The 11917-nt window shown below is 44.2% G+C and overlaps 1 protein-coding gene across 1 annotated transcript; it reads left to right on the forward strand.

The window, feature by feature from the left end:
• Window positions 1-2636: 2636 nt before the first annotated feature.
• Window positions 2637-11914, forward strand: Cbr-lfi-1 (the record flags this gene model as incomplete). The annotated part of the gene is made up of 17 exons (XM_045239665.1): window positions 2637-2949; window positions 3146-3287; window positions 3583-3672; window positions 3909-4035; window positions 4073-4177; window positions 4225-4352; window positions 4398-4761; window positions 4810-7738; window positions 7792-8406; window positions 8455-8889; window positions 8937-9188; window positions 9244-9407; window positions 9453-10232; window positions 10283-10528; window positions 10565-10812; window positions 10924-11219; window positions 11682-11914. 17 exons carry the CDS (start codon window positions 2637-2639, stop codon window positions 11912-11914), a joined length of 7467 nt encoding a protein of 2488 aa, XP_045095454.1.
• Between the last annotated feature and the right edge of the window lie 3 nt (window positions 11915-11917).

Here is an 11917-nt window from a genome sequence, read left to right on the forward strand (position 1 = left end):
GTAGGTGTTGAAAATTCAAAAAACAATTTTCAAACAAATTTTTGTTTCTGAATGAGTCCAGATGTGTTTGTACAATTTATGCGTTGTCATAAACAATTCAAAATCTAGTTTTGATTTTTACGACTTCCACAAGAAAATTTCAACCCCATCCACAAATATCGAAATCAGATGGTTTTTTGGTCTTTGTGTGTGTGTGTGCCTTGTCAATTTCTGGGACATGTCGGCTTTTCTTCTTTAGGACACAACGTGCCCATCAAACTTTCGCCCCGTCCTTTTTTGTCCCTTCTATCTTTTTTGCAACTATCCTCTCTCCCACCAAACAAACCAACAAACACCAACTAGCACTTCTTTTCTCCAGAAATCAATAGGTGCACACACCCGAACTCTTTTTGCTCCTGTCAGCTAAAAAACGGCTGGAGGACAGAATTGGAGAGGTGGAAGAGAATAAAAAACACTTGCACACATACACTAACACGTGAATAATTTCAAGAAGAAGCAAACGAGAAGAAGAACAACATCCCGTTTACCAGAATTCTCCTCTTCCTGTGATTTTTTCTATCTACCTTCCCTTCTGAGCACAAAACTCGAATTCGAATCCAAATCCGGTAAGGTTTTGATCCATGGGCCCCCTTCTCCCTAGGAAATGACATATTCATATATCATGCGGACTACTTGGCAGCAGCTTATTTATGTAGAAACCGAAGGTCGTCGGTGCATTTTCTCTTCGTTCTCCACATATCAAGCAATTGGGTTCCCTTCGCTCCCCTTGTTTTTGGGGTGACATTCATAGTCCCTTGGGTCCAACCAATAATTCGTTTTTTTCCTTGGGACGACAACTAGTATTCCCTATTTAGAACTAAAAATGGGTGGAGAGAGACAATGATAACAAAAGTGTTTTATAACCTTCAATCTTATCAACATGAATAGCTTGTTGCGGAATGAGGAGGTTAGAATAACAGTTCGGCGCCTATCACCTTATTTTCTCTGTGTTTTTTTCTTGTGTGTTTCGAAAGTGTGAAGACAGAGCGGATTATGTCTGTGATATACACTCGTTATCAAGACTGCCTTGAACAAAAAAAGTAGAGTTTTTATTCTTGAGAAAACCTACAACTCAAGAACTAGTACTATTTCCCAAGCCTCTTTTGCACATATACATATATTCTAATTCCAAAGTAGGTTTTCCACCATTTTTTTGGCGACATTTCAAAGAGTCATCATAGGGCCCAGAGTTTCCAAGAAGCGAGCCCAGAGAGCAACCCTTTGCTCGTTCTTGGAGCGCAAGACTTCCCTTTTTCCTTCCCCGTTTGTTGTTGTCGTCGTCAACAACACAGAGCAAGGGGCGCGCCTCCCAGATCGATGGCTCACACCAACCACTCCAAAAGAAGGCGTGGCTCTGATGTCGTCGTCCGTGCTCCGAAAACCCTCGTTGCTCTTTTTTTCATCATCTCTTCTCTCATCGGCTCACACTATGTTTACTTGTTTACCTCGATGGCCTAGTAAGGAGTGAAAAAAAGAGCAACTAGGAGAAGAGGAAAAAGAGCCGCTGCGTGTGTGCGCGCCAAAGTCACAATTGTCCACCATCCGCAGTTTCCTTTTTTGCGCTTCAAAATTGGTGACTCTCTTGTGCTCTTTGTGTATGTTCATGTGTATTTCATATTATTGGTAAATAGCCAAAATCATAAAAACTGAAGAATGCCTTGTTTTCTCAATGTCAAAAACAAAAACAAATGAGACACACAATTTGAGGTGCTGATTGAGAAAAGAAGAATAGTATTATAACTATATAAGTGGGCGTGGGAGGAACAAAAATGACCAACGACATCCTTTTTTCTAGCTAAAAACTCTAGTAGCCCCCTTGAGCAACATGGACACATGACCTGCTCTCCAGCATACCTATGCTCTTTTTGGTTGCCAAGCAATCCTCTTCCTCCTCTTTTTCCCATCCGCTCAGTTTGCTCTGCACGCATTTCAGTTTTATTATTATGAATCTATGCGAATATACATGTATATTTGGGAAAAATGAATTACAAAAGAACAGACAACAGGCAAATAAACATGCCGACTTCCGACCTCCCCTGTCACCATTGAATGCTCAGTCTTCTTCGCGACTTTTTTGAAATTCGATCTACATCACAACAGCGCATCTTTCCTTCTTGCTCTTTCTCTTCCTCTCTCTTTAGACCAAAACATGCAATCTCACTAGAGAAAAAAGATTTAAACCGAGATTTACTACTCTGATTTTGATTTTGATTCTGACTCTGATTCTAAATTCAAATTGGCCCAAATCGGGAAATAGTAAGTTCGGAGAAAAAGTGAAAATTTTTTGAGTGCCCACACCACCACTTAAAATACTTTGTTTTCTAAACATTGTCTCATCTCAAGGTTTTTCCAGCCATCATAGAACATATTTCAATGAGGTGGAATGAAAACAGACTAGTTTTGCGCTTCGGGCCCCCCAATTGTTGCCATACTTCTACGGAAAACTGAGAAAAAGACGACCTCCGCCTAGTAAACAATTTCCAAAGCTGCCGCCAAGCATTCGCCCCTTATTTTCTACTTTCTAAAACTCTTCCACTACTCGCTCCCCCATTAATTGCCGGAGATAACTATTGCAGCATGCTGATGTGCTCCATTGGATGTTCTTCAGCTGTGGCGTAAATAGCAGCACCCCAGGTCGTCAGCTAGTTGTGAGCGAAGCATTACCGGAAAGTGCCCTACACGATCCACCATCTCAAGCGCTCAGAACTCTCTCACCGGTTTCACCGCCGACCGCTAATTCTAGTAGTTCAACTAGCAGATCTTGTTCACCAGTTGTACGGGCCGAAGCTATCGTTCCTGGCAAGTGGACGCACATTTCGGGAAAAGTCTCCGTTCGGCCTTTGACGCCTTCTGAAACCGAATCGGTCCTTGATCGGCAACGACAGAAAGTTCAACGATCTTCTAGAAAAGGTTTCTGTGTGTGTGTGTGCTATTTTTTTTCAAATTTTTGTTTGATTTGCAATTCGAAGTTTGAATCAGAAAATTTCGTTTCTAGGTAATGTGACTCCAAAAATGCACGCTAGTTGTTTCAATCCTTTTGCTCATCATTTCTTTTTCACCAATAGAAAATTAGACATCTCAAGTTTTCATCTCTATCCTGTTTTAGACAAGCTCAAAATGTCGAGCCACGACGATACTCGAAGCTCTGGAGGAGGAGGTGATGGAACCATCCATATCCCGTCTGCAGACTCGAAGGAGCCAACTCCGGAGAGCCCAGGCTCTCGTTCCAACTACGGAGAGTTCTACTGGTATGTGAAAGTTTGTCAAACGCTTCATGCATGCGCTTTCTCGGCTTGGTGCAAAATCTCTCACTCTCGAGATTTTCCACCAATGTCTTCTTTTTTGAGTATCTCTCCCTCTCTCTACCCCCCAATTTACACGCCGCACATCTTCTCCCCGTTGTCTGTCTCCAAAAATTTGTGTTTTTCCCTAAAAAACCTAAAAAACAAAACTCCCGAAAATTCCTATGTCTCATAGAGAGCCTCGCTAGCTGGCTTAGTATACTTTTGGATTCACAAAAAATCTAATTTCTAATTTCTTAAGTCCAACAACGGACAGTTTGAAAACGTACTCGTACACTATTCATATGAAGAAAACGGAGGAGGAAACTCATGAGTATGACAGTGACACGTGGTAAGTTGAATCAGGTCTAAAATCGAAGGTTAGATTATTCTAGTTGAGGTTAAAAATAATAGTCCAAAACCTCATAATATTGTCTTCATCTTTTTGCCTTATAACTCGCTTGGTGTTAAAACCAAACTCTAACATCACGCGTTGACGAAAAAGCTGGAAAAAAACAACTACAACATCCAACTCAAATAAATAAGTTGCCGTGTTGCATGCAATTAGTCACGTGTTTTCTTGTTAAGGGATGAGTACTCCAGGGATACATCTGGTGAGAACAACTATCACAACACATCTTCTTTCGATGATGATCTTCTTCTCGAGATTGATAGCTCTCGTGGAGCCGCCGTTGCTCGTCTTGACCGTACTCAGGTATTTGACTAATTGGCAAAGACTAAAATCAGTAGAGAGACAAAAATTTCAGGACGACTTGAACAAATTCCGCCAACGTATTGACAACAACGTTGAGCAACAAAGAGAGTACAGCGAAATGATGGCTTCTCTCCAAAACAAGGTAACTATTATAAGACAATTCGAGATATAAATAATTCTCATTTTCAGGTGCATGAGTACCGCAAACACATTGCTGAACTTGAAGGAAGAATGGTGGGAGCTCGTAACCGTATGCTTGATGACCCAAGTTCCAACGTCATGATTTTTGACAACTACGATCCAGGAAACACCTACATGTAACACCCAATTTTAACTTCAGGCAGATAACAACATATTTTCAGCACCAACCACAACGTGGAGCTCTGGAGTCCAGCTCGCGGAAAGCGTGAGACCATTCTTGGTGGAGGTGGAGCCGGAGGGCTCACCACTGTCAATGTTCATACTGGAGCTGGACTCGGAGGATTCGGGTCAAGTGGAGTTGCTGGATATGGAGGAGGTCAAGCTGGAGACCCAAATGCCAACTATGAGATGATCGCAAGATTGGATGAGGAGAGAAGACGTTCCGATGAGTATAGAATGCAATGGGAGAATGAGCGTCAGAAATCGTTGGCCCTGGAGGATGAGAATGATCGTTTGAGACGCGAGTTCGAACGTTATGCTAATGATAGCAAAGATAAGGAGAAGACTTTCGTCAATCGTGAGAGAGTAAGAACTTGGAAACGATTTTAAGGGAATAATACGTGGTGATTTCAGAATTTGGCCCAATATCTGAGCGATGAGCAACGCAAGATGTTGGACTTGTGGACTGAACTTCAACGTGTTCGCAAGCAATTCTCTGATCTCAAGGTCCAGACCGAGGAGGACCTCGACAAGCAGAAGACTGAGTTCACTCGTGCTCTTCGCAACGTCAGCAGCATTTCTCGCAATGCTACTTTCACCGGAGGAGCAGGAGATTCGCTTGGTCTATTCGGATTGGATGATGGAATTGATGTGAACAGAACCACCAACAACTACGAGAAGGTTCTGATTGAGACTGTCAAAAGAATTAATACCGGAAAGGCTGGTGGAGCATCGAGTGCTGAACTTCTTGAGGAATTGAGAAAGATTCGAGGAGGAGGCAGCTCGGAAGGAGATGCTGAATTGCACAAGGAGTTGATGACCAAGTACGAGGAGTCCATTGAGAGAAACATCGAGTTGGAGTCTAAAGGAGATGATGCTCAGAGAAAGATTGCTGAGCTCGAGGCTGAACTTCGTCGCAACCGCGAGAAACTCAATGAGCACCAGAGTGCACTCAAGAAGCTTCATGAAATGGCTCAGGACAGTGAAAAGAATGTTGATGGAACTGTCTCGATCAAGAGAACCAGATCCTTGTCTCCAGGAAAGACTCCACTTCCACCATCGGAGGCTCTTCGTGCCGTTCGTAACACCTTCCGCAACAAGGACAACGACATTCAACAGTTGGAGAGGAAACTCAAGATTGCTGAGAGTCAAGCCAAGGAGTTCTTGAACAAGTTCGAGAATGCTGATGAGGCTCGCCGTCGTCTCGACAAACAATTGGCTGATGCCAAACGAGAGATTAGCAATCTCCAGAAGAGTTTCGACGAAACTGAACGCACTTCTCGTCGCACGGAAGACAAGCTTAGAGCATCTGAAGCTGAACGTGTTGCTGCTGAAAAAGCCAGAAAGTTCTTGGAGGATGAGCTCGCCAAGTTGCAAGCATCCTTCCAAAAGAGCACCACTGACGACGCTCGCAAGCTTCGTGATGAGATGGATGAGCACACCAATTCTATCCAGGAGGAGTTCAAGACTCGTATCGATGAGCTCAATCGTCGCATCGAAAACCTTCTACGCGAGAACAACAGATTGAAGTCTGAAGTCAATCCATTGAAGGACAAGTATCGTGATCTCGAAAACGAGTACAACAGCACCCAACGTCGTATCGAGGAGCGTGAAACTCAACTCCGTTACGCTGATGATATTCGCAAGAATATTCAGAAAGACTTGGATGATTTGCGTGAGAAGTACGATCGTGTCTATAGTGACAACGAGAAGATTCTTGGAGAGTTGGAGCACGCCCAGAAGGCTGCTCACCTTGCTGAGCAACAGTTGAAGGAAATCAAGATTCAACGTGATGACTACCAGAAGCAGAAGGATGAGCATGCTCGTCATCTTTTCGACATCCGTCACAAGTTGGAGACTGAAATCAAGGGACGTCAGGACTTGCAGAAGAATGGAGCTCGCAGCAATGATGAGTTGGATAAACTTCGCCAAACGATCAGCGACTATGAGAGTCAAATCAATCTTCTCCGTCGCCACAATGACGAATTGGATACCACCATCAAGGGACATCAAGGAAAACTCACTCAATTGGAGAATGAGCTGCATTCTCGTTCCGGAGAAATTGAGAAGTTGAATGATTTGAACCAACGTCTTCAAAAGGAGAAGCAAGAGGTTCTTAACCAAAAGCTCAAGCTGGATGGAGATGTTCAAGCTCTCAAGGAGACCATCAGAAAATTGGAGAACGAGTTGGAGAAACTTAGAACCGAGAACAAGGAACTTGTTGGAAAGGAAGCTCGAGCCAGAGATGCCGCTAACCAACACTTGTCTCGTGCCAATCTTCTCAACAAAGAATTGGATGATACCAAGCAAGACCTCAAGCATTCTTCTGAAGTCAACAAGCAATTGGAGCAAGACATTCGTGACTTGAAGGAACGCTTGGCTAATATGGGAAGAGGAGGACGTGTCTCTCGCGATAGCACCACCACTGGAACTGATGGAGGAGCTTTCGGAGATCGTAGCAGTGTTGCTGACGCCAACAGAAGCCGTGGAGCTGCTGGAACTGATGTCTATATTCCAGCTGCTGAGGATATTGAGAGCCGTGGAAGTGGTGAAATCAACATTCCATCATCTACTGGAGATGTTATTCATGGTCGTGATGGACGTGATGGAAGAGATGCTACTGGACAACGTGGAACTCACACTATCACCAACACCAAGGAAAGAATCGAGAGAATTGAAAAGAACATTCTCGATCGTTATCATGATGATGAGCTCGCGGAGCACAAGATTCGTGAGATCAATGATCGTTGGAAGAGAGAGTTGGAGCGTCTCGAGAACGACAAAGACGATTTGGAGCGCAGAATCCGCGAGCTTGAAGATGAGCTTTCTCAGATTGGTCGCGGAAACGACAAGACTGAGAATGACATCACTGAGCTGAAGAGAAAACATGCTGCTGAAATAGACAAGCTCAAGAGTGACATCAGTGCTCTTCACGATAAGCATCTCAGTGATTTGGATGATGAGAAGGAGCAGTATGGAAAGGCTGTTGAGAATTTGAAGTCGGTCGAAGATGATCTCCGTGACAAGCTTAACAATTTGGAGAAGCAGTTGGCTGACTCTCTCAACCGTGAAAATGTGCTTGAAAGAGAGAAGAGAGACTATGACGAGAAGGTCAACAGTCTCTACACTCAGAACCAGAAGATCAAGGATGAGTGGGATGATTTCCGCAATGATGCTGATAAGGAAATCCAGAAATGGAAGACTGATGCATACACCGTCCGTTCTGAAGCCAAGGCTCTTGAGACCACTAACACTGCTTTGAAGGCGCAACTGCAAGCTGCTCAAGACAGAATTGATCATTTGACTAAGACAGTCAATGATCACACCGCTAAAGTCCGCGACTGTAAGTTTTTTGTTTTTCAAATTGTATGATCATCGTTTAAAAAATTCTTTCAGTGACTTCACAAATTCGCCGCTTGGAGGACGAACTCTCCGATAGCAAGGGCAACCTTGTCCAAAAGGAGATGGACCTTGAGAGTGCCCAAAATCGTCTTCGTTCTTTGGAGGATCAATACAGCACTCTCCAGAGTGATTCCAACAAATGGAGAGGAGACTTGGATGCTGCACTTCGTGAAAATGACGTTCTTAAGAGCAACAACACCAACATGGAAGCCGATTTGACCCGTCTTAAGAACCGTCTCAAGTCTGCTGAAGATGCACTAAAGGAGTTGAAGAGCAGCTTGAGCCATGCCAAGACTGAAAAGGAACGCCTTCAGAATGCCTTCCGCGAGAAGACCAAACAAGCTGATCATCTCAACCAGTTGGCTTCTCAATTCGACACCAAGTTGACTAAACTTCGCAATGAGCTCCAAGACACCAACGACAAACTCATCACTTCTGATACTGAGAGAACCGCTCTTCGTAATGAACTTCAGAAACTCAGCCAAGAGCTCAAATTTGGAAATGAGCAAATTCAGCGCAAATCCGATGAGTACCAAACTACCATTGATGATTTGGCTCATTCTCATCGTGTTTCTGAGGACAGCCGTCTCAATGCGCTTCAGGAACTTGGTATTCTATTTTGACTTTCTTAAATCTTTCGAAAATATTATTTTTCAGAGGCCAGAAAGTATGAGATCAATGATTTGACCTCTCGTCTTGACAGCACCGAACAACGCTTGGCTACTCTCCAGCAAGACTACATCAAGGCCGATTCGGAGAGAGACATTCTCTCGGATGCGCTTCGTCGTTTCCAATCATCCGCCAACCGTGTCATCAACTTCCACACTTTCGTCGATGGAGGAACCGGATATGTTGATGGAGGAGCCAGTGTCATTGGTGGAGGACCATCCGCTCAACGCTCGGGAGCCTACGATCCAGTCAGTGGAGGTGGTGCTGAAACCGGAATCAGTGGAGGACCAGGCGGATCTGATTTCGGTCGTGAAATCGAAATAGGTCGCGGTGACTCGGACTTGTCCGATGTTGCTTATCCTCGTTCGGTTCCGTTCCCACCATCTGCTGATTATAGCAGTGGACGTCCAGGCGCAACATCTGGTAAGCTATACAAAAAATCGATGCTAATTATAAAAACTGTTTTTCAGCCGGTGGACGTGTGATCAACAACATCGATGGAACCACTACTGTCAACATGAACGGTGGATTCGACATTGCTAACCTTGAAGGAACTCTCCAATCGTTGCTCAACAAGATTGAGAAGCTAGAAATGGAACGCAACGAGCTCCGTGACACTTTGGCTAGAATGAAGAAGAAGACTACCGAGACTCATACCACCATCAACCAGAAGGAGACTCGCTACAGAAACATTGAGGATAACCTCCAAGATGCTGAGGAAGGTATGAATCTAAACAATTAAGATCGAAATTTATTCACAATTTTTATAATTTTCAGAGAGACGTGCTCTTGAATCTCGCCTTGCTTCTGCCAAGACTCTGCTCCGCTCCCAAGAGGAAGCTCTAAAGCAGAGAGATGAGGAGCGTCGCCAGATGAAGTCCAAGATGGTTGCTGCTGAGCTTCAAGCTCGCGGAAAGGAAGCTCAACTCCGTCACTTGAATGTAAGTCGTCACGTCTTGAGGGAATATTCTTAACATTGTTTTTAGGAGCAACTCAAAAACTTGAGAACCGATTTGGACAACGCTCACACTGACATTCGTTCTCTCCGTGACAAGGAAGAGCAATGGGATTCTAGCCGCTTCCAATTGGAGACCAAGATGCGTGAGAGTGACTCGGACTCCAACAAACTCCAACTCCAAATTGCTTCGTTCGAAAGTGAACGCCAAATTCTTACCGAAAAGATCAAGGAATTGGATGGAGCGCTTCGTTTGAGTGACTCCAAGGTCCAAGACATGAAGGATGATACCGACAAACTCCGTCGTGATCTCACCAAGGCCGAAAGTGTTGAAAACGAGCTTCGCAAAACCATTGATATTCAAAGCAAAACTTCACATGAATACCAACTTCTCAAAGACCAACTGGTCAATACCCAAAATGAATTGAATGGTGCCAACACTCGGAAGCAGCAGTTGGAGAACGAGCTTCTCAATGCTCGTAGCGAAGTCCGCGACTACAAACAACGTGTCCATGACGTGAACAACCGTGTTGCCGAGCTTCAACGTCAACTCCAAGACGCCAACTCGGAGAAGAACCGTGTCGAGGACAGATTCCTTTCCGTCGAAAAGGTTGTCAACACGATGAGAACCACCGAAACCGATCTCCGCCAACAGCTCGAAACCGCTAAGAACGAGAAACGTGTCGCTCTCAAAGAACTCGAAGACATCAAGAGACGTCTTTCTCAATTGGAGAACGAGAGACGCAACTCTTCTCAACTTGCTGATGGATGGAAAAAGGAGAAGGCCACTCTCATGAAGAAGATTGAACTTGTAAGTCTGAAGAATTGCAGGAATAGTTTTTTTTATCAAAATTGTTTCAGCTCGAAAATGAAAAACGCCGCACTGACGCCGCCATCCGTGAGACAGCACTCCAACGTGAAGCTATCGAAAAGTCGTTGAACGCTATGGAGCGTGAGAATAAGGAGCTCTACAAGAACTGTGCCCAACTCCAGCAACAGATTGCTCAACTCGAGATGGAGAATGGTAACAGAATTTTGGAGCTTACCAACAAGCAGCGTGAGGAGCAAGAGAGACAACTCATCAGAATGCGTCAGGAGAAGGGACAGGTTCTTGATCAGGTGTAGGGCATGTGTGATATTGAGGATTTACAGATCGAAAAAGTCATTGAGAACCGTGAGCGTACTCATCGCAATCGCATCAAGCAACTCGAAGACCAGATTGCTATTCTCCGTGACCAACTCGATGGTGAACGCCGTCGTAGACGTGAATATGTTGATCGCTCTATGGTCAACGATATCGGACGTCTTGGATCCAATGTTCTTGGAATTCGCAATAGCTATGGAGACAACAACATTGATGCCATCATCAATGGAGGAAGCCGGTCCGTTGGGTGAGTGGGATAGATTTTGGATAATGTGTTTTTTTGTCTTGCATTAAATTCTAACATTTCATTATGACTTTTAAAACCTAGAAAATAGAATTTCAGAAAATAGAATTTCAGATTCTATCCACGCTCGACATTCGCTTCGAACCCATTGACTCCACCATTTGGAACATCCACACCAACTCACCGTCCACACATCACCGACTTCAGAAGCGCCGTTGATGCCGGAAGCAGCTATCGCCGTCCAATCTCGACAATTGAGGATTCCGGTATGGAAGTGACATTCAACACTTATCCACCACAAGAAGTTTCTTTCTCACATCAACAAAACACACCGGTTATTCGTGTACATAGAAGTAAAAGCCGTGAGGTGATGCATCAAGAGGTGTTTGAAACTCGTGAGATGCATCACCGTGAGACCAGAGAAGAGGGTCAACAAATTCATATTCCATCGAGTGCAGAAAACCAATAAATTCTAGAAATTTACACTTTCACAAAACGTCTACCCTCTGTGTGAACGTCCATTTTTGAATCCAATTTGTCTTTCTTTTTTCACTCACACTCGCGTGATTAACCGAAAACTTCTCGACTTTTTTTTTCGTTAAAGAAACTTCTCAGAATCCATTAACATTTGGAAAATAGAGACGGAGCATGATGAATAATTCATTTCTCGTAGCACGAGAAACTAGTGTGTACACATTTTTCCACTCCCTAATGTTTTTTTCCTGATACACCGATTTCTTAGTGTACAGATGTACAGTAATTCTTATCCGTTTTTCATGTCCGTCTCTATTTTCCTACAAAAAAACACAATACGACCCTAATGTGCCGATATACCCCTATGTCTCCTGAAACCAATCAAAACCCTTTTCTAGGATCGGTGTACGGCGGCTCGATTAGAGATCGCGACTCGGTCTACGGTGGCGGCGGCGGACGCGACTCGTCGTTCGGTCAACGTGCCGGAGACTCGATCTCTCGCACTGGCGTCGAACCACGTGATCCGTCCATCGTAGAGATTCCATCCAACGAACCGATAATGACGTCGTCCACCCATTCTCAAGGAGGATCTCGCTATGACACTTTGGCACCTAACCGCGACGACTTGTAGACG

Source organism: Caenorhabditis briggsae (genome assembly GCF_000004555.2).
Source record: "Caenorhabditis briggsae complete genome, chrX, whole genome shotgun sequence".
NCBI classification, from domain to species: Eukaryota; Metazoa; Nematoda; class Chromadorea; order Rhabditida; family Rhabditidae; genus Caenorhabditis; species Caenorhabditis briggsae.